The sequence below is a fragment of the Sarcophilus harrisii genome, chromosome 2 (genome assembly GCF_902635505.1).
Source record: "Sarcophilus harrisii chromosome 2, mSarHar1.11, whole genome shotgun sequence".
Classification (NCBI taxonomy): Eukaryota; Metazoa; Chordata; class Mammalia; order Dasyuromorphia; family Dasyuridae; genus Sarcophilus; species Sarcophilus harrisii.
The window spans coordinates 484469310-484493431 of record NC_045427.1 but is presented as its reverse complement, the minus strand read 5'-3'; the positions used below and the strand labels follow the sequence as shown (position 1 = coordinate 484493431).

At 38.2% G+C, this 24122-nt stretch overlaps 1 protein-coding gene across 2 annotated transcripts in view; it reads left to right on the top strand.

Annotated features, from left to right (window-relative positions):
- Positions 1-23502, top strand: part of DDX31 (DEAD-box helicase 31) — a 94634-nt gene extending 71132 nt beyond the window's left edge. Inside the window, exons 21-22 of one of the 2 annotated variants that reach the window (XM_031954883.1) lie at positions 11838-11879; positions 20089-20176. In XM_031954883.1, coding sequence (XP_031810743.1) covers positions 11838-11871 — 34 coding nt within the window. In that variant the 3' untranslated portion in view covers positions 11872-11879; positions 20089-20176. Of the gene's footprint in view, positions 1-11837; positions 11880-20088 lie in introns of both variants that reach the window. The other variant, XM_012553940.3, reaches the window with a different exon arrangement.
- The last annotated feature ends 620 nt before the right edge of the window (positions 23503-24122 follow it).

Genomic DNA, 24122 nt, shown 5'->3' with positions numbered 1-24122 from the left:
ATTTAAAACAAACAAACAAACACTATTGGATAATCTTATGATATGGGAGTGGGGCAGGGAAAGCAATCAATCAGCAGAAAAGGACTCTTGGAGGAAAATAGTGTTTAAGTGCTCTTGAATTATGCAGGGGCAAAAAAGACTTTTCATTGGCTCTGGAGCCAAAGGGGGATCTTCAAATAGTTCAAAACAATTGCTTTTTGCTTAGCATGCTACTCTTTTTGCATTGTAATAATGAATACTACAGTACACTTTTCCCAGCTGCCTCTCTGGGCATACCTAAGCAAAGGCCATGATTTCCCACGTTTTGCAGCATAAATTTATTTTTTGTGTGTATGTCTTATAAAACATTATTTGTGTATTGTACACTCAACAAAAAGTTTTGACCTAGTTTTCTTTAGCCTGTTTTTGTTGCCTCATCAACCTTGACAATGCCTAGTTTTTCTGTGATACAAAATGGCAAAAGGATTTGAAAAATCAGACACACTAGGGTTCATTAAACTTAACTTGAACAGGATCTGAATTTTGGATGCCTGGGTGTTTTATAAAATTTCTACTTTTTGTTAAGTTAAAAATGAAAAATTCTTGAACATTTTATTTTAAGTAATATTAACATTTCCTCAGGAATATTAATATATTACATATTCATTTATGTTATTATAGTAACGTATTCAAAACTTAATTCAGATCCTTTTTATATTAATGATTACCTCATGACCTTAGGAAATTACTTAATCTTTCTGACAGCCCTTAGTTTCCTCACCTGTAAAATAAAAGGATTATGATCCTGTGAAGAAGATCCTGTAAATCTTCAGCACAGATACTTCATAGACGTTTTCTCTGTCAGTCGGCTTCTGCATTCCAGTGCCATAGTGGGAATAGGGACCATGCTGTGGCAGCTCTGCTTCTCTCAAAGTAGCCATGAAGGCCAGAGATACGGAGGGAGAGGGCACCTGCTGCCACTCACCAATTGTCCTGGTCAGGTCTGACAATTTGCATTAATATATGATTGCCTTGCAAGAGAACTAAGACCTCTCCTAAGGGAGAAAAGGTGAACCCCCTCAGGTTTCCCCAACCCAGATGTTCATTTGTGTGCCAGGGATACTAAACTGCCACATATTGGAGTTAGAGCTGGGGATTTTTGAGTTTGGTTCATTTTAGATCTACAGAAATGTCTCCAGCTTCATTGATTTTGTATATGTGATTAAGCATCTGAGTTCAAAGGAGAAACATACCCCCAAGCTGGGTGGCTTTTGGATAGACATTTACAACTCTGAGCTCCATTTTTCCATCTTTAAAATGGGGACACTTGGACATATCCTAGCAGAAGAAAGGGGGGAAATGTACACACACACACACACACAGAAATTATAACTGTTAATAAACTACAGTTTTGTTTCCAATTCTCACCTTCTTCACTCCTCCCCACACCTACCTCCAACTTAAGTATTTTTAGTAAATATAAATTCTGGCAGCTGGCATGCATTATTACTGGAAATTTTGTTAGTGAGCATCGCCCAAATAGCTGTGTTTCAGGTTTTGATGTCTTCAACTCCTCCCCAGATTCTGGAGAATAGGAGGGTTGGAGGAGAAGGGGAGGTCGGAGGGGGAATTGGAGACTGCATTGTCCTTACCTTGAGAAGCCACCAGGGAGAGAACAATCCGCTGCCTCCTGCTTCAGTTGACCCTCGCAAGCAGATGGGCAACAGGACTGGTATACCCCTGTGAGCAGGGGATTTAAGAGGGCTTTATTTAGGAAAGAATAGGCTGATTAGCTGATAAAGAGCATGTAAGATGGTATGGGGCGGTCTTTGATGTCTAGCGGGCTCAGCAGGGAGCCTCGTGGTGAGTGACAGCAGTGTGTCATAGGATTACTCAGCTCGTGACAATGCAGCTCTCTGTTACTGCCTTGTCGCCACTCTGTTTCGGCTACTTTTTCCGTTGTTATGTGCATCTTTTGAAGGCATTTCCCCCCCCCTACGACCCCCTCCCTGACTTTGTACCACAGACGGCCACTCTAGGATACAGTAGGTAACTTTTTATTTGGGGGAAATGTTGTCACTCCTGGGGTAAGAGTGACTTTGCAGCTAATCTGCGCGTGGACCGTATAATTGTGGTCAGGGTGAGAGGCAGAGAAAACTTGACAGATTTTCCACACCTCAGTCAGAGCTCAAACAAATGCCAGTTTGCTGCTTTCTGAGGACTGGGCAGGAAAAAAAAAAGTCTGCTAAACCCCACAAAGTAAGAAGAGTTACACTGTGGCAACAATTATTGTGCAGAGCTGAACCCTCCCTTCTGAAATCCATCTGTCGAGAAAGAGAATAGGGTCCTTATTTTAAATGGAAGAATAAAATAATAGCACTAAATACTCCAAACTATTCAGCTTTCCTCCTTATGGCTGTTTACTGCCAGCACCAGTTGTCCTGGAGTAATTATATATTATGTACAAACATCTGATATCTGTTCGCCAGGCTGCAAACCAAATCCTCTCCTACTTCACCTGCCACACAGCAGACAAGGGAGCCCAAACCTATAGGGAAGAGGGGTGGAGCTATGCTGGGGAAAAGGAGATATGAATCAGGGACAGGTTAGGAGGCCGTTAAGTGTTTCACCAAATGACAAAGGGAATCTTTGTTTTTTGGCACCTTTCTTCTACGCTTCTCTCATTTCATTTTCCAAAATGAGAGCAACCATGTCCCCCAAAGGATATCTTACCAGCCAGGTGTCTGTCTGCTTTTTGGATCCCAGATTCTGCAAGGAAACATGAAATGCCTCCCTCTTCTCTCTCTGCTCCCCACCCCCATTGCACGTAGTACCACAGTCATAGTCACAGAAACTCTTGACACCTGACACACAAACCTGCCAAAACTCCAACCCCCTACTTTATCAGGTAGTCGATAATATCTGGAATATAGTGTCTGTATGGCCCTTCAGTGACAGTCACCACTAACTACCATCTCTCTTGGTGAAATGTACCTGTTATTTTATTCTGTGTAGATTCAGCAGTTCCTAAGATACAAAATCAACACATACCTCTGACATCCTGCATTTTTACTTGAGACACCAGCACCAGAAACTGGGGCCTTGGTTTTTGTGGGACAGAAAATAGAAAAATACTTATTTCCCAAGTATACAGTCAGGGGCAGCTAGGGGGCGCAGTGGATAGAGCACAGCCCTGAAGTCAGAAGGACCGAAGTTTAAATCTGGTCTCAGACACTTAAACTTCTGCTGTGTGACCCTGGGTGAGTCCCTTAACCCCAATTGCTTCAGAAAAAAAACCAAGTATACAGTCAGTAAGAAACATTTGAGTTGGATGTGCCTAAGAAAATTAACATTGCACTACAAGGGATGTTATCTCTGTCAATAAACAGTGTCTAAGAAGAGCACTTTAACCAGTGTTTTTTTTTAATTTTGGTGTTGCCATCACAGCCTAACAGAACAAACTTGCTGCTTCTTAGAACTCTTTATATCATGTAGGTTGCTTCCTTGGCTTAAGTATGTTAATTTTTCCCCAGGGAGGTAGGAGCCATATAGCAGCCAAAAATTATTCTTTGAGATGCTTAGCTTCTTAAAACTATTTATCCTGTGACCACCCTAGATGTGATTTCACCCTTGACTCTTATTTTCATTGTCCTTGAATGAGTTGGGTGCTAAAATATGTGTGGTGCATTTGGCCAATAAATCAATCAGAATCGTGAATTTAGAGTTGGAAAAGACCTTCAAGGTTAACTAGTCCAGCTCCCTCATTTTATAGATGAAACAACTGAGGCCCAAGGAGATTGTATCTTTCCTGGTTAGGGTCACATACTAACATAGACTTATTGTTCATTTCTGTAATTCTTCCAAACTTCACTTGTTTGTACTTAGTGTCTGAATGATGTGGCTTTCTTATGGATGTGAAATTTTATTATTTTAAAGCTATTACATATAAAAGTCAAGTCAAATCACAGACATAAAGTCAGCACCCAAAAAGCTTTAAAAAGAAATCTTCCTGGGTATTTTGCTCCCAATTATAATATGCTGACACTGAGGATAAAGTCAAGAGTTGGAGGATGCAAAGAGGTTATTGTCTTGATTATTTTCACTATGTTCAAACAGCCTTGAGAAGAGTATGCTTGAAAAGAGCATCAAAGCAGTCTCTAGAGTATTTGTGTTTCTCAAATATTTTAAAATTAGTTTGGTTTGTAATGTAACTGTTAATCTGGAAATCTTTCATGCACTTCAGGTTCTATAATTTGTTCATAGACTAATTTTTTCATAGAAAGCTTACCTTCAAAAAATTTAGTCAGATCCTTCCATAGACTATAATAATTATAAATTAATGAATTCCAAATTAATGAGATTTTGATACATTAGAAAACTTCAAAATCTAAAATTTTACCTTCTCACCCCCACCCCCCAAAAAAGACTTGGATGTGAATGTAATTCTTTGATCCATTTGACAAGTATTTCATGGGAGCTTACTTGAACCTTCCTTGGAAGAATTATATCCCATTGTCCACTCCTTCCAACCCTATATAAACTCTGCCATTTTGAGGAAATTTTTGTTCCTTATGGTTTTTTTTAATTGACTACTAAAGAATTGCAGTTTTTGCATTGTTTACAAGAGTCAACAAAAAAGGATTGAGCTGAAGGATTGAACTGGCAACCTTTTAACACCTTTGAACTTTACTTATTAGTAACAACCTTGAAAACATCAAACCAGCTCTCAAAAAAACTAGCATTGAGAAGCTGCAGCTGTAGCTCCCTGTAAAGCAATAATCTAATCATTGGGAGCAGCTTGCCTGCCAATTTTTATGTGGCATTTACAACCTCCTTAATATCACTTAATTAGCTGAAGGAAAACTTGGAATCTTGCCCATTGAGAAATTTTTCTCGGTTTAGTTGATCTACTCATCATTCCATAAAAAGACAAATTGGGCCAAATGTGATATCGGAAAATGAACAAAGCCCCAATCTCTGAGATCCCCATATATGTGGGTGGAATGGTGGCAGAATTAGGATGGAGGCTATTCCCAATGACCTAATAGTAATTTAGGGAAACCGTGTAAGCCAATGGAATAATGAAGAGTCAAAACAATAATCCAGAACTCCAAAGACATATAGAAAGAGAGACAGAGATAGAGACAGCCATACCACCTGCTGTTTAGCAAGTTAAGTTATAGTTCATTATCTGTTCTTTTCTACTCAAAGGACTTAAAGACAAACAATTATGAATATGTGGTTTTAATCTGAGAAAACTTAGGCTAAGAAAAAGCAAGTTGCTTCTCTAGATGAATCAGAGAAAAGGGACTTGAATCTTCCTCATCTTCTACTTTAATGATCATGAATCTAGTCACAATCACATTAGAAATCCACATCAACTGTCATATTCTTTATTCTAAGCCCTGTAGTCTCTAATTACTTGGAAGTTATAGATTCTTTGGACTAGAAAGAAATCATTTAGTTCATCCCCAAGCCCCTAGATAGAATAACTTAATTTTTTTTAAGTTTTCAGAATGCAAAATTCTGGAAACTCAATTTTTTCCACTGGGCATACACCAACCCAAATTCCCATTTAGAGATGATAACACTGCTCCTTACATACTTCACACAGTTATTGTGAGGATAAACCTAAACCATGTAAATGTGCTTTGAGCTCTGAGGGGGAAAGTTGCCACATACTTTCTAATTATCATTATTTACAAGATTGCCTGGTTTCATGAAATGTTGCACGTAATTAGGCCACATATAATTTCATTCTAATAAGGGAAGGCCATAGTTCTCAGTTTTTTAAAGATGCACAGAATGTCTGAGTTGAAAGAGTCTTTTAAATCAACCTCTTCTTTAGTTGAGAAACTTAGACCCAGAGGAGTTCACCGAAAGTCCTTAAGATAATGGAGCTAATTAGCAGCTGAGCTAGGACTAGAACTCTGCCCATTCCAGTGTTACTTCTCTTATGCCACAGTGCCAAATCAAAAAAAAAATTATTAAGCACCTACTATGTGCCAAGAACAGTGCTAAGTGTGAGGATTCAAAGAGGCAAAAAGACATTTTCTGCCTTTAGGAAGGTCAAAATCTAATGGGGAGAGAGAGAGAAAAGCAAACAAATACATGCAATCAAGCTATATAGCAAGATAAATAGGATATAGCAAAGGGAAGGCACTAGAAATAAAAGAGGTTGGGGAAAGCTTCCTATGGAACATAGATGGGATAAGCTGAGACTTAAAGGAAGCTAGGAAATTCAGTAGGTGAAATTGAGGGAAAAGACCATTCCAAGCAGGGGAGACACGAGAAAAGTGGCATTTATGTGGCATTTACAATCAGAGATAGAGATCTCCTATTTGTGGATCAACAAATATCATTTGGAAACGTAAGAGAGAGTGATGTCCCAAAAAACTAGAGAGAAGAGAGTATCAAGGAGAGAATAATCAGCAGTGTCAAATGTTGCAGAGAGGTTGAAGAGACTGACGATTGAAAAAACACCATTGGATTTGGTAATTAAGAAATCATTATTGATGACAGGAAAAGACAATGATATATGTTGGAGGAAATGTGGTAATACTATAACACTACTTTGGAGTTATGAAATGACCCAACCATTCTGGAGAGCAATTTGGAAAAAAGGACTATCAAACTGTGGATATTCTTTGATCCAGCAATGCCACTACTGGGTCTGTATCCCAAGGAAATCTTAAAAGAGGGGAAAAGAGCTTCATGTGCAAAAATGTTTGTGGCAGCTTTTTTGGGGGTGACAAAATTTAAAAATGAGTAGACACCCATCATTTGGGGAATGGCTGAATAAATTGTTATATGTGAAGAAAAAGGAATACATATTGTTCTATAAAAATAATGAATAAACTTATTTTAGAAAGTCCTGGAAAGCTTTACATGAACTGATGCTGAGCAAAACAAGCACAACCAGGAATACATTATATACAATAACAGCAAACTTGTGCTATGATCAACTATGAAAGACTTGGTTCTTTTCAGTGGTTCAGTGATCCAAGGCAATCCCAATAAACTCTGGATAGAAAACACCATCTGCATCCAGAAAGAGAACTATAGAGACTGAAAATAAATCAGTACATGCTATGTTCACTTTTGCTTTTGCTTTTTCTTCTATTTTTCTTTCTCTTAGGGTTTTTCCCTTTTGTTCTGATTTTTCTCTCCTAACATGATTCATAAAGAAATGTGTGTTAAAAAAAGAAGAAGAAGAATATATATGTATAGCCAGAAAAAAAGTAAAACAATAAAGAAGAGAGAAATCATTAATTTTTGGAGAGCAGTTTTGGTGGAATGATGAAATTGGAAGTTGGATTATAAGTGATTAAGAGAATGAGAAAAGAGAAAGTGGAGTCTTCTATTGTAAATAGCCTTTTTGAGGAGTTTAGCAACAACTAGTAGAGTGATAGTGAGGATGAAACAATCAAGTCAGTTTTTCAGGATGGGAAAGACATAAGCATGTTTGTAGGCAGTAGGGGTGCACCAGTTGGCAGGGAGAGATGGAAAATAAGTGATAGAGTAAAAATAACAGATGGAGAAATCTGTTGGAGATGGAATGAGAATAAGATCACTTGTGCAGGTAGAGGGGTTAGCCTTGGTAAGAAGTAATGCTACCTCTTCATATGAAGTAGGGGTGTTTCAGAAGATAGTGGCAGGAGGCATTTGAATGATATGAAATGAGGAAGAGGAGAAAAGAGGAAGTTTGCAGTAAATGGTCTCAGTTTTCTTCGGTAAATTATAAGGCAAGTGAGAGGAGGAATCATTATGGGTATCATGGAAGTTTGAAGAAGGATGAAAAAGTTTGGACCAGCCAGTATAAAGTGTGGGATAATGGATTGATATAGGAAATGTAGAAGGAATATCTAGGAGCAGAGGAGTCCTAGAGGAGGCTGTGTAAGATAAATTTGTGGTCAACTCAATTAGAATGGTTGAATGGTCTTCTCCACCCTTGTTCAGCAGCATGTGAAGAGGGCAAAGGCAGAGGATGGTGAAAGTCATCCAGAGTTGAAGTTTGGCTGGATGCAATTGATGATATAGTAAAATAACTTTGAACTCAAGAAACAATGACAGTGGTAAGAAGGCCAGGGTAAAGTTGAACTAGTTCACCAAGGAGTCAAGATGAACAAAAGAGATGAAAAAGCAAGGGAGATGACCTAGGAGAAAACTAGAAGTTGAGGAACAGAGAGTGATGCAATGAAAGAAAAGTAGGATGTACTGTGGGAAGATGGGAAGAGAGGTGGAAAGCCAATGGATTATGATCAGACAGGAATTCTTTTAGGACTTAGGAATTCTTTTTTTTCCCCTCAATGATGTTTTATTTTCCAAATACATGTAAAGATAGTTTTCAGCATTCACTTTTGTAAGACTTTGTGTTCCAGATTTTTCTCCTTCCCTCCCTTCTGTTCCCCTTTCCCAAGGCAGCAAGCAAACTGATATAGATTAAATATGTGTAATCCTTTAAAACATATTTCCATATTTGTCATGTTGGGCAAGAAAAATCAGACTAAAAGGAAAAAAATCACAAGAAAGAAACAAACAAACAAATAAAAAGGTGAAAATACTATACTTTGATCTATATTCAGTCTCCATAGTTCTCTCTCTGGATATGGATGGCATTTTCTATCCCAGGACTTAGGAATTCTTGAATGTGATGAAGGTGCATTTGTGTGTGATGGCAAGACCAAGGCTTTGACCATCTTTATATGTGGATGAGGTGGGGTGAAAAAGTAGATGAAGTTAACTTTGAGAACAGAGATATTCAACCATTCATAATCTTGATAGTTGTAGACAAGCTAAGCAATGTCAATGCTTGGTTGCCACTTACAGACCTAAGACAGAGGCAAAAAAAGAAGGAAGGAGGAAAGGATTGGGAAGAAGTGTGGAAACTATAAGAAGAGACTGAACGAAAAAGGAAAGAATGGGTACAAAGGATGGAAAGTGCTAATAGATACTATGTAAAAGGATGAAACACATACTGATAATTATACATAAATATTATATAAAGGTATTAAAATAGTGTATAACAAAGTACCAGGCAAGGTTTTTTGGGGGGGAAGGACTTTATTTATACAGGAGATAATTTAGGAATGGATGCAGGCTAACAAGGGCTGGAAAAAGGTGAACATTTCACTCAGAGGCAGGGGTATAAGCCAAAGGCAAGAAGGCAGGAAAGCACAGGACATGTTTGGGGGACAAAGAGTATTTCAATTTGGTTCATAAAATACATGGAATAGACGTAAGTAAAAGTTGGAAAAGTAAGGAGATGCCGGATTGTGGACGACCTTGAATACTATGCCAAAAAAAGAGTTTGGATTTTATTTGATAGGCAATAGGCAGCCACTGGTGATTCTTTTAATAGAATGCAATGACCAGATTGATGGATAAATATTATTCTAGTAGCAGTATGGAGAATGAGCTGGAGAAGGAAGACTAGAGGGAAAGGTACCATGGACTCCTTCCCTCCCAATAACTTTTGTTTTCTTTTTGTTGTGAGAAGGTCTGGTACCCATCCCAGTAGGTAGCTGTAGTCATTATTTCAAGTCTCTTGTGTGAATTTCAGTGATGCATTTCCCAGGAGTGTTTAATGAGGAGCAAAATGGGCAATAGGGAACATAAACAGGCTTGAGATTCCATTGCTCAGCACAGGAGAGGAAGATCACTCAGAAGGGCATCCATACCCCCTGCCGACATACCAGCTTGTCAAAGCAGCTGGTTCTGTTTCTCTGACCTCCTAAATGGAGGCAGTAAACCAGACCCTAGTAATTAGGCATGGGAATGCTCTGGCACATCCTCATCCCCCTTACTAGGACAGGAGCAAGCCCCCAGATGGAAGGTCAGAACATTTGACCTTAGTGACAAGGCCTAAAAGAAGCAAGGAGAGTCCACTGGAAGCTATAAGATCAGACATAACTGTGGCATGAGTATAGGATTGTGAGTGTTGTTATATAGAGCTTACCACTTTCCTTTAACTTTTGTCATTATCATCATTATTTGCACTTTGAGCTCTTATGTAAGAATCAAAATGTGACATTCTATGTTTTGAAATCCCCTACAAATTATGTCTTCTGAAACATCTATATTGAGGATAGGATCTCTGTTGTCTAAACTAGAACTACATATGAGAAGGTACCCTTTGTTTTTGTTTTGGGGGGTTTGGGGTTTTTTTTCCTAGCATTACTTTATCTGTAGCTGGTTCAATCCAAAGTTTCATCTCTCAGGGCATTTTAAAACTCTAGTGGTAGGACCTGAGTATTTCTCCCTTTGCAAGGCTTGATGCAAATCCAGTTTCCTTTTTCTTGCGCTCTCTATAGTCAGGTGCTGCTAGGTCCCTGTTCTTTAGAGCAGTGGTTTAATTATAGGTGTGCTCTATGTAGCCTTTTACATTTGGCCTCTTGCTCCTATCACTTGTTTTTTTCCAGCTGACACCAAGCAATTACCAGCTTTCTGCCTTCTCATGGAACAAACACACCTTCATCCCCACCCTGCTAATGAGGCGATTAGAGGGATTTCACAGTGACCCTTAGCTTCCTCCACACCTGGGTCACCTGCAGACTGCAGGAACCACATGGTGTGCTTTCAGACAAGCAGCCAGAGCTGACAACAAAGAACAGGAACCCAACCAGCCTCTCTTGGGGGTGATGCCAGACTGTCAAATACACTGTTGCAGCCTCCAAAACTTTGGCCTTCTGCTGCATTGAAACCCTGGAATTGGAAGAAGGAAAAGTACAATTTGAATCAGTGACAGATACCAGTTGAGAATAGATGCAACAGGAGATTATTCAGCTTTTCATCAAATCATCTATTTGTTTAGTTCTTGAATTATGGGAACGGAACACGAGGCAATGTATATTCACACACACACACACACACACACACACACACGTGTGTGTGTGCACGTACCCCAAACCACGCATCTAGTGATCTTTTTCTTTCCCAATCAACAAGCCATCCTTAATTCCTTTTCTGCTGTGGGATATGTATATCCTTAGCTACTCTGCAATTTCTTCACTTGGTATAGTGACAGAAAGCTTTCTCTCTGTTACTACCCACCTCCCAGAGTTGCTGGAAAGAAAGCACTTTGTAAGCTATAAAGTACTCTAGAAATGAAAGCTTTGATTGTTATTTGTTATGACCTGTGCACTTCCAGTTAGTTTATGTCAGCCTCTTGTCATATCTTATTCTGAAGCATTCGAGTTCCTTTGCATTTTGTTCTCATCCTGGAACTGATGCTGCCATGTTTCAACCCAATGCATTGGACCTGACAGTCCAAGATATGAGATGGTGTCTTAACCATTTATAGGTGCTAGATTGTAAGTTCCCCGGCAGAAGGAACCATATCTTATTTATCTTTGTCTCCTGATTCTTAGAACAAAGCTTTGTACAGAGTAGGCACATCATAAATATTATTTGAATTTACTGCTCCACAGAAAGGATGTCATTTGGGAGTGCCAACCTTTGCAGCTTTTCAGGCCTTTTTGTATACTGGATATAGGTTTCCTGGATTCTTTTTAGAAGCTACTTCAAAATAAGCATTAAGGGAAAAAATAGGTTTATAAAATGTGAAATGTTTATATAATAAGACATGCTGATCACTTATTTTCCATATCCAGAAAGGACTGAAAAAGAGTTAGATTTTATAAAGCATTTCAGTTGGCTACAGGGAAAGACTTGAATTTGATTGTCAGGGTCAACAAATACTAGAATGGACTATGAAGAGAGGTTGTGGAATATTTCTGAAGTTTTCCGTCACAACTGTATGACAGTTTTCACCATTGGATTATATAGCTACTGACTTGCCTAAAGGTAGAGGGTAGAGGTAGAAATTAATTAATTTCTCTTTGCTACTTTTATTCTAGATTCTATGAGCTAGAAGCTGAGAATGAAGCTTGAATATTATGGTATGAATCTTCTGCTTCTAATTAGGTTAGAACTCATTAGGCAATTGCATTATAAGTTATTTAAAGCATAGTAAAAATATCTTTGACCACGTTAACATTAAACTCACTCGTAGAATACAAAACTGAGATCAGTGTCTAGTCAGTGTAAAGAGAGGATGATTTCAGTTCAATAGAACAATTAAACCAGACTAACAATGGAATGGGCAGAATACATGGTGAATTCCATATTAAAGAAGATCTTAAAACAGAAGTAGAATGACCACTTACTTAGGGGATTTTTGAAGAAGAGGATTCTTGAGAATCAGAGAATGGTGGAAATTGGAATACGTGATCTTTGAGGACCTTTCCAGCTTTATGATTCTATAATGATAGAAGGGATCTCGCTACTAAACTAATCAGTTCTACCCAATTCAACATGTGGGAGATGAAGAAGCTTGTAATATGGGCCTCAGCAAAATAATAGTCTCGTTGTCCACAAAGAATCAGTTAAACATCGTGTATGAATTGAATTTGTTGACATTTAGCTATTAAAACATACTCATTTAGCAAATACATGTTGGGTGCATTTTATGTACATAGGTTGTTATTGTTGTTCAGTCAGTGTCCAATTCTTCATGACCCCATGAACCACAGCACGTTGATACTGTCCATAGGATTTTTTTTGGCAAAGATACTGCAGTAGTTTGCCATTTCCTTCTCCAGTGGATTGAGGTTAACTGACTAGTCTAGGCTGACATAGCTAGTAAGTGTCTGAGGCCAGATTTGAGGTCCGTCTTCCTGACTCCAGAACTCTATCCATTGAGCCACCTAGTCTCCATATGCTGATAGCGAGGAAGAAAGGAAATTAGCATTTGTTAAGCTCCTACTGGGAGGGGCTTTACAAATATTATCTCATTTTATCTGATGCTGGTGAACAAAAGGCCCTTGTGTCCCTAAACATAGAAAGAGCTCTGGACCATTGCCACACCCTCATCATCCACTTCTGCTCCCTTCCCAAATCTAGTGGCAGTTTCTAAGCATTTGCACACCTATATGGTGCTAACATAGGCATTAAAATGCATAGGAATCTGCTTAATGATAAGAATTAGGAAAAGATCCAGTGTCTCAGACTGAGACTTAAACATTTATACAAATTGTAAATGACAGAGCTGAGACTAGAATCTGGTTCTCCTACTTCTCAGTTACCTTTTCTTGCCATTATACCTCTTTACCCAAACTTGAATAGGGTTATCCAGTTCTCCTCTAGAAGAATCATCTTCATTCAATTAAATAAGTATTTACTGAATACTTGCTAGGTGTTTTATACTGTGTTTTTGAACCAGATCTTAGAATTTTCCTCCATTCCTTCACAGCTCTTTATGCTATGCTATGCTATGCTACGCTAGGGTAATGTCCATTTTTTATGTCTGTTCTTGGGTCTACAGAAGTAGGCCTCTTAAGATTTAGTAGGGGTGTCTAGTATTTGTGCAGGGCATACCAACAAAACAGGGACTTTTCTGAAACACCAGTCTTTTTTTTTTTTTTTTTTTTTTGGTATTTCCCCCTCCCCCCCCCAGAAAAAAGCAGGTTTTATTTAGTCCAGGGTGATCAAAGAGGCAGCCTACTGGTGTGCCAAGAACTCATATCCATGCCAAAATAGAACCCGAAGGTTAAGAGGCTTCTATAGCTAACCTCCTTCCTTCAATCTCTATAAAGATCTGATAATATGATCTACTTCAGGAGGCTAAATTATCATCCATCCCACACTGGCAGAATCTTTACCTGAACTACTTTGTTGTACCAGAGGGACCACTTGTCAAATTCTCCCTGGAGTTGTTTGTTGCTCTTCCTGTCATTGGAGAGCCACCAGAATTCTGTTCAAACGTTGCTGCCTTTTCTTCTTCCCTAAGAGCTAGGGAGGGCAGAGAAATTTCTCAATCATTGCCATCTTATCTAAAGTCATTGCCACTTCTCCCCTGATCACACTTGAAACCAGAGTTTTTCCATCCTGTTTTGGGGTATATTTTCACTTGGAATTCCTTTGGGCCTATCTGTGGCCCTAGATAGTTTGTTTACAAGGTAGATCTTTCAGACTTGAGAGAATGCATTTTACCAGACTTCAGTAGACTTTGAGGCATCCAAAGGGGTGTGTGTGTGTGTGTGTGTGGGTGTGGGTGTGGGTGTGGGTGTGTGTGTGTGTGTTGCAAAGAGGAGACAAGAAATTTTTTAAAAGGAACAACACACCAAAATACATGTCAGTTCAATAAGAATCAATTAAAGTAGTTCTCTTGTGTTTTCAGCATCAGATTTAGTTTGAAGTTCAAAATATTAAGCGCCTAATGTCTGCAGAGTTGTACTAGCCATGGGGATGGGTGAGAATACAAAGTTTACATAAGATATGGTATTACCCTCAGACAGCTGATAGTCTAATAGGGCAACAAAAGTATTTATGTAAAATACTTTGTAAATTTTAAAGCACTTTGTATAGTTTAGTTATTAATTTTGCTCAGTCATTTTCAACTGTGAAAAAATTAATCACTTCATTATATACTATCTAGTGATGAAACTCCATAAACTTACTTAGGCTGATCCTTAAATGAGAGATGTACAGTCCAATACCATGCCCATATCTGAAATCTTTTAATAAATCTTTTGGTAATTTCTGCCAGAGCTAACATACCATCAACAGTGCTTTTAAGAATTTGTTCTCAACCCCTGTTCCCAGATAAAGCACTGAAGAATATCTCGGAGGGAAGAAGCAAGACAACAATCAGGAGAGCCGAATTCAAGGTCTGGCTGCCAACTTATCATACAGGTGGCTTTTTGTTATTCATTCCTTTTCAGTTGGATCGACTTTTTATGACCCCATTTAGGGCTTTCTTGGAAAGGTTCTGGAGTGGTTTCTCCAGCACATTTTACAGATGAGGAAACTGAGGCAAACAGGTTTAAGTGACTTGTGGGGTTCACACAGCCAGTAAGTATCTGAGGCTAGGTTTGAACTCATTAAGAAGAATCTAAGAGAGCCACGCTTGATACTCTTATTTGCTTTGACACCCAGCTGCTCCATAATTATTATTAGAGGCAAATATTTTATGTACAAATTGAGCTGAGATTTTATTTTATCAGAGGTTCAAATAACATCTGTCCCTCTTAGTAAACTCCAATTCAACCAATAACTTTGGGTAGATTTACTCATCTTTCATTATAGATGAGTGAATTTTGTTTGCTGGTAACTATAGGATTATTCTTTTGGTAACTAGAGGTCCAGCACTGTAGTGAGAGGGGAACTTTGGCAAAAACCAGGAAGACTACAGGTTGGCACTGGGGAAGATCAAGATCTTTAGTTGCCAGGGTGTGTTTAGATTTAGAATTTCCCATTTTCCTATCTGCCAATTGCTTTATGATTCAGGCTGGGCCTCGATCAGAGAAAAAGCAGAAAACTAACTTGATCACTAAATGAGGGCCCCATTAAGACTTCTTGAATGGTTTGGGAAAAAAAATCAAAATCAAAATCCCCTTCAGCGCTTCTCTTCACCAAAGGCAGAGAAACCAAAGCCATAGGCTGAAAAACTGAACACCTGCTCACTCTGTGGAGCATAAGGATCCTCAGAGTAGTGACCTGGCACATTTTTCTACCAGGTCTGTGGAGAAATTAGGATTTGCTGGTGGTGGACTATGCCTTGGCTGGAAATAAAATTGTAAAATGCCTGGAAAATGTTTCAGTTGTCAACTTAAGTAGAGCAGGACCATCTCCAAGACCTGATTTCTATAGCATCTCATTTTCTGTATTGTGGACTTGGGAATGTTGAGCAAATATCCTTTGATAGCAGTTTTGTGTATCTTCTGTCAGTTAGCATCTAGTGCCTCAGAACCTTCCCATATAGCATTCATCTTTGTTATTATTGATAAATTAATATATGTTAGATACTGATAAGATAGGAATGCATTATAGGATCACAGATTTTGAGCTGAAAGGGACAGTTGAGATTATCTTGTCCAATTTCATTTTACAGATGAGGAAAACTAAAGGTAAAATAGATTAAGCTATTTCCCTGAAGTTACAGGAGGGGGTAGCTAAATGGTTCAATAAATAGAGTTCAAGCCTAGAGTCAAGAAAAACTCATCCTTATGAATTCAAATCCAGTCTTGGACACTTAACCCTTTTCATCTCAGTTTCCTCATCTGTAAAATGAGATGGAGAAGGAAATGGTAAATCATTCCAGAGTGTTTGCCAAGAAAACTCTAAACAGGGTCAGAAAGAGTCGCTTCAACTAAAAAGAACTGAACAGCAAAAAGTCACACATGAGTGGCAGCTAGATCTTGAACTCGGCTCTCCTGACTCCATTCCAGACCCTATTCTGCTTCTGCCCTGCTACTGAGATATCCTCCACTGCTTTATCTGGTCATAGAGGTTGACAGCAGGTTCTTGAAAGCACTGTTAATGGTATGTTAGCGCTGACAGAAATTATCAAAAGATTTTAGCTATGGCCCTGGTGTTGGACTGGATATCTCTTATCCAAAAACCAACCTAAGCAAGTTTATGTAACTTCATTACTAGAGAGTAGATAATGAAGTGATTATTTTTTTTTAGTCATAGAAACTTGAAACTATCTCCAAAGGTATGAGGTACTTTGTTCTTCATTGGTGGCGATATGCCCACAGTGATGACATTTATTTATTATTTATATTATGTGTGTGTATATATATGTACACATATCTTTTGGTGTGTTTGTGTACATGTGTACATATTGTGTACATGTTATCTTTTTAAAATAGGTTAAATTTCATCTATTTTTAAGCAAGGATAATCTTTCTCTCTCCTTTACTTTCCTGCCACTCCTTCATTCCCCATCAAGAAAGGAACAAACCTCTGAAATAGGAATGCATAGTCAAATAAAACAGAATTTCTTATTGTCCATATATTTTTCTTTTTTTTTTTAATTGTTGCAATATGCACTCTGAGTCCATCACTTCTCTGTCAGAAGAGTGGGCAACATGGGTCATCACAAAGCCTCAAGAATTCTCAAGTTTTCTAAGGAAACAAGAATTTCTTGGGAAATATACATTACACACACACACACACACACACACATTTATCATCAAGATTCATCACATATATATATAGTCAATCAAAATAAATTTCCACATTGGCATACATATGTATTCTCCATTTTATATTCACATTTATATAGACTCCTTTTTTTAAATATATGTGCTCAGGTAGATTAAAACCTATAGGCTCTTGGCTAGGAATACAAGTTTGCCAGCCTGCTTGTCTTTGGCTGAAAGTTTTGGTGGTGACACAGCCTGTGCCATTTTTGTAGGCAATTAGTGTATCAATCAGCCAAGTAATATACTATTTACTTATTTTGCTTTAGCAGTGGCAGGAGAGATCTTTGAAGTACAGGAGCTTATGTTGGGGAGGATATTTTGACTGATACTTAGCATATTTTGAAACCCAGGTTGTTACATTTAAAATTATACACATTGTGAACACCCGGCTTCAAACGAGGGGGAAGAAACAGCATTTCTTCCTGTCAGAACCTTTTCACTCTGTCTGTCATATAACCCAACTAAAAATAAACTGCAGGCACATAGAACTGGCAGCCATCAGTTTGGAACAAGTTAAGTTCTCTTAACTGCCGGGCCTGTCTCCTGCCTTTTCCAAATCACAAATCAACCCCCTTGCAACTTGGACCTCAATCAGGTACAGAGAGGGTACATGAGCATGGGAGCTGCCGAATGAGAAATAGCATCCCACAGAAGGAGCCCAGTGGAGTAGCAAGAGCGCTAAATCAGGGATGGGAAGACCTGCTTCTTAGTCCCTACTCCTCCATGAATTTGCTATGTTAATCTTCAGCAACTCACTTGACCCTTGTGGGGCTTAGTTTGTTCGTCTACTAAAGGGAACTGAGACTTGCTGTATGTACTTGACAGGATTGTGATGGAAGGATAAGGGAATAAGCATTTATATACTACCTGCCATAAGCCAGGAAAGGTGTGAAGTGCTTTAGAAATGTCTCATTTGATCCCTAAAACAAAACTCATAGTTAGGTGCTGTTACCACCACTGTGGCCCTTTTAGTTGATGAAACTAAATTAAATGGAGGTAGGTAACGTGCCCATGGTCAAGGAACTAGAAAGGGTCTGAGGCTAGATTTCCTGGCTCCAGGTCCTGTAAACTATCCACTATGTCAGTTACACTTGCTTTTGTAAACCTAAAAGCACAATATAAATGTGAATTCATTATCATCATAAAGTCACTTCCACTCCTTAATATATATATTTTCCATTGTAGGAGTTGCCATGAATAGCTCAGTCTGGAATATAAATAGTGCTCAAAAGGGCTACTCTCCATTTGTCAAAACATTTTACTACACTTGGTTATCTCTAAAAAGCTTAAGATAAGCAGGTTTAGTTTTTTGTTTTGATGCGGCTTTTCATTGCATCATTGCATTTTACTGTTAAGGAAATTGAGATCATCTGATTTGCTGAAGGTCATATAGAAAGTATAAAATCCGAGCTGGCATTTAAATTAAGATCTTCTGACTCCTGGCCAGTGATTTTTTTCCCTGTCATAGAGTGCCTTTGGTTTGGTTTGGTATTTTTGGTGGAGGACAAAAGGCAAGAAGCTGTGACCACTGAGGGTGGTGACTACATTGAAGATTTATAATCGTCTTAAATGAAATGCTATTCAGTAATATCCACAGATATGGTCTCTACTGCCATAATGAAATGAGTAACAGAAGTTATCATTTGAAATTTTCTTCTTAATTCTCTCCATTCTCCTGTCCCACACAAATAAACTTAAAATATAATATAATTGCTTCAGATTTTCATTCTGGCAGTCAAGACATGCCTTCTCATACTACCTAATTTGTACTTCTATACAAAAAAGAATTCTATCAGAACATAGATCAATATCATATAAATTTCTTCATACCATAATTGAGTCAAGTTCTCTGGAACATAACTGCATAAAGTAATAGTCTGGTAGAATCTGGTCTCACAACCCTTTATAACTTATATTGCAAAACAGGTGTTAGCCGTCTCTTCTGATCCCTGTCTTACAAAGGGTTTTCACTTATTTAGATTCTAAGTCCAAGCATTTGCCCACTATTGTCTTCATCCTAGATTGAAAAGGAAAAACAAAGATGAGGGCATACTCTATCTTCCTAAAAACATATCATATTCCCTTAATGCCTAGGGAATTTTTGCAAAACCTGGGCACTAACAGGTGCCCATGACGGCCTTTCCATAATGTGTTGTGTATCATTAGTGGTCACTGCTGCTTTTGAAAACAAATTTGAAACCCATCCGTGTGTCTTAAGAAACATTAAATATTTCACTCGGCAGTTTATGTAATCATTTTCCCTATGTCTGATTGAACTTCTACAAATTTCCCTCTCTGATCTTCTGATCAAATGGCAAGGCTACCGTCTTTTGAAAACAGTTACTGCAGTTCAGCAGCTGAAATTGATTTTAAACCTTTGGCATTTTTCAGTGTGGATTACTGCAGTAGAGAGACCTCCCTCCAGTACCCAAGGCTTGTGTGCAGTGTTAGGAGGGCTGCAGTTGTAGCCAATATTTGAGACATAAACCAAGCTTCCCAATTGTACCCTGGGACTTGATTTTGAAGGGACCAAAAGATTAAAAAGCCCTCCCAGTCCAATGAAGAAATGCCTATTAACTAATCTATTCAGCCGTCTAGACCACAGAAAGGTCTGTTGGAAACACCAGTCAGCCGTCTTCCCTGTCTCAGGAGAACTGGAGTCCTCCTTATTGCTATCTGCGGATCGCTACTGTGAGGGACGATTATTTTTTAACCAAGTTGGGGTTACTGTAGTTGCTATTAAAGTGGTCTTATTACTGAATGTTGCTGAGTTTTTAGGGTGGGCTTTTTTTTTTCCTTTGGCAAACTGATGTATCATACACCTCATTTGCCATCAGCCTGTGTTCCTTTTTTTCCATGAAAACAACAGTACAGAACAAAGCTTCACTTTTAAAAATGCCATGATATTTTGCCACCGTTACGAAAATCTGTCAGCACCATATCTAATCTTCTGGTAACCGAGAATATCAAAACAAGCACAATTGAAGGGATTGTGCTTCTGTTAATACAAAAATGTCAGTTTCACAGTCTCAGAACCAGCCGCCACCAGCCTATGTTGGATTGAAAAAAATATATAAAGTTTCTTTTCTCCCCCTTCCCTGTTTTTATTCTTTCCTAGGCCTAACCCTCATAAGAAGACCCAGAGTAAACACTGTCTTGCTGAAATCTTGCGTTCAGAATACTCAAGTGGAATGGAAGCTGTCGACGCCAAGGTCAAAAAGCAAAACAAACATCGAAAACCCAGAAACCACACACTGCAGAACTGAATTGGAGCTCCCAACCTTTGCGGTGTGGGGAAGGAAAAGAAAATCTCTCTCCATGAAACATTAGAAAAGCCCACAAAGATGTTCTGTAGGGCAGTGAGACTTAATTAAGATTTCTTAAAAACTGCCTCTGTACACAGCACTGAGCCTCAAAGTGGATCCTGGAAGTTCTGAATTAGTAGATGTCTTATTTTTGTCAGAGGAACCTTACTGAAAATAAGCATATTTCTATTTTCCTGCATACTAAATTTCAAAACATTACAATTGAACCCACAGCTATCCTTCTTTGTGAGTGGAGCAAAAATAGAAACCAAGAGGAGTAAAATCACAGAAACAATGAGCTAATTAGCCAGTATCTATATTCATTCCATTGACTCTGGAAACTGATCAATTTTTTAAGTGAGCAATAGTTAAAAAAAAAAAAAAAAAAGACAAAAAAACTCCATCCTAAGTCATTGAACAACCCTGTTGTCATTTCCAGCATTTTAACAGTTCCACTGTTTTGTTTTTGTGCTATTTGGTACCTTTGGTATTATTTGTAAAGTGCAATTTGTGACTTGATGAGGCGCTATTGGACAGATCCCCATCCATAAAGTGAGGGGGCAAGACTTGTTGATTTCTAAGGTCTCTTCCAATTCTCAAAGCATGAGTCTGTGAAATGGGTATGTTTAAGAGAGAAATTTTATTTCTCAAAATTCCCTTTCCCAATGCATGCATGAAATGTCCGTGAGAAGGACCAAGAATCATTTTGTAGAAGTGATCAGGAATACCAGTGTTGTGGCATACTCCCCAGCCTCCTTATTTTCTCCAAAAATGTTGCTGTAAATAAATATGATGTCACTTTTCTATTATTTCTTGCATTGTTCCCTTTTCAGTGTTCCACAGAAAAGATATTTTTCAGGGCTAATTGATTTGCTGTTGTAATTTTATTATTTGCCTTTGAAGTCAAAAGGCACCAAAACTCCTGTGTTTTTCTTCCTGATGAAACCCAACAGGGTTCCACTAGAGGCCTGGACTTCTTTGTGTTGTGAGCCAGAGCATAGATCCTCCATTGGGTCTGACTACAAGACTAGAGAGAGCCCCTTTCCCCCCTTGAGAAGTATCAATTTCCCAATAAATGTAATATTTACATAAAGGAAATGCTAGAGAGGCCACAAGAAAAAGGACTAAAAATCTCAGCGGTTTCCTTCATGTTGAAGAGCCCTTTGCAACAGCTTCATTTAGGCATTTTGTGGCCATCTTCCTTTGTGGTTATTAAGTGACTGTGTCTAGATGTTCTGTGACAAAGTTCTGAGATATTCCCAAGGAAATACCAGATTGGAATTAGCCAATTGACCAGTAAAATAATATAAGCTTTGGGAAGACTCACATTTACCAAGTGATAAAAGGGGCCAATGTCAAGTCTTCCTTTTTTGATAACAGGCAATCAGATTCAAACCAAATGTCATCTAGAACACTACAATAGAAGTGACTCAGAGTGTGTGAGGTAGACTGTGAGCCTAGTAAAAAGTGATCTGCATGAGAAATATGACCTTCTCAAGAGTCAACTGTCATATGTGAATTAATAGGAACCGTTGGTGAAATTTATAACAATAATAATAATAAAAAAAACTGCAGTACATGTCAAAAATGACTGAGCAAATCTGTCATACACTCTTATTTTGATGCATAATAATTCAAATGATTTGGATGAGAAAAGACGGGATCAAACTTTTTATAGGCAAAACCCAATAGTTTGACAAATAGGATTAAAGCAAGCAATTGGGGGGGGTGGGGATCAAAGGCAAAAACCTACATATTTTTTCAAATATTCATTCTATTAAAAGGATGAATAATCGTAAAGTTATTTCACATTCCTGAAGTAAAAAATGCTATAACTATGCAAAAGATATATGTGTATATCATTGTGTATGTGTGTGTATCTGCAAGCTACGAACCCCAACTTACTTTGCTAATAATGACCTAAACATTTCATCACACATTAAGATGATGCCTGGATATATTTCTAAGCAGAATCAATATCTCCTTTCCCTCCTTCCCCCCCCCCCCCCCCCCAGTTAATAAAGAAACAAGGATTTAGCAGATTTAAGGTTAATATTATCTGAGTTGGAATAACCTTAAAAATAAATCTTTCTCTTATTATAGCTCATGAAAGATTATACATTTCAGGCATCAATTAGGTAAAGCCTTTGCCTAATTCCACTGTACATATACTAATTTTGTGTGCATTTTTAATCATCTATTTTCTCATTTCCCAAACTTGTCTCTCATTTTCTACTGTGCTCCTGTTTTTCATGTTTAAAGACTCACAGAAGTTGAGCATTTAAGGAACTGTTACAACCTACAGTTCTTTTCCCTAGTGGATTGTATAGAATTCCTTTTCTGGTTCCCAAACATCTTAGTATTTGCAACCCCTAATGGTTGCAAATCTTCAGAAGGGACCCTCATTTCTCATGCAGTGAAGGGCAAAGAACCTTTGGCAAAATGGGTGCCTGTGTGTGATCTAATTAAGTCAGTGTTGATGTAATGCAAACAGCGACTTCCATTCCTATAGAACTAAGTTCAGATTAAACCTCAGCAAAAGAAAAATTTCTACAAAGCCCAGTGGGTTCTTTTGAATTTTTAAAAAAACTAATGGAATGGTGGAGAGCCATTTAGTCAGGTAATTGGAAAATGACAATTGTTCCAGATTTCTGGATTTTAGTTTCTTTATTAGTCAATAAAAATCACTTAAGTCCCAGTGTTTGTTTCTCAAAGATAGAAAAATGAGTTTCTCTCTCCCTCTACTAAAATGATTATTTGTTTTCCAATTGTTCTGGAATTATTACATCATATTCTTTCTTGGAAAGGAGCTTTACTGTATTTAATAAAAGTTCCTCTTAAGAGCCTTGCACCTTTTCTACTATTGCTGTTGAATTGTACGGAAGAATTTAGGGAAAGGCCATTTAAAGTCAATTTGCCTGGTGACAGTTTGGAGTAACTTTAAAGTTCATTTAACTTTCTCCAAAATGTCCACAGGAGCTTTTCTATCGTAGACCTTATAACAGAGGATTCAAACTTACTTTAAATTTCACATCTTCCATGTAAGGGACCACAAGGCACCTGTCTCTGGGAGTGTCTGTGTTGTAAGGAAGGAACTGAAGAAAAGGTGGAGCTATGCTTTTTCAGGAGCCCTTCCAGAGGCCTCTTCAGCCTCCTCCCTCTGAAATCACCCAGCATAGAAACCAAGGTGAGCTTTTTTTTTTTTTAATAGATGAAAGTTAAAAATACACATACACACATACACACACACACAAACCTGCTTTACCATAAAGGTTGTAAAGTTATTGCAGATGAGAACTGGCAGGACAATTTTAAATATTGTAATTATAAACTTGTCGGGAAGCCTTGTTCTTCATTAATGTAAGATATGAAATCGCCTCTAAGGTACAAGGACAATTAAATAGTTGAGAATATGTCTGTGATTTACACTGCTGCTGTGTAAATGTAAAGATGGTTGCTCTATTCTATCTCCTTCACTTTCACAAAATGAAAAGCACACCAGTGCAAGTTGTCCTTTGATAGATTTTTAATATGATTTTAAAGAGTTTTGTTTGGTCTCATTCTTATTCAATGAGATTAATTTAAAGCACTTATCCCCTGGGTTTAAGTCAATCCATGTAGGATTTGGACAGGGTTTGTTGCATGGGGGGGGTTTGTTTGCAGGAGGCTATGAGAGACTCCTTTCCCACTTCATTAACCCTGAGTTGGGGACAATCCCCCCATCACCCCCACCACATCCAGAGCCGGGGATTTACCAACCCCCATTCACATGCAAAAGAAGCCGAATGCAAAGGGGCTGTCTTGACTTAATTAGCTGCTGTGCATTTTGCAAAATTATAATAATACC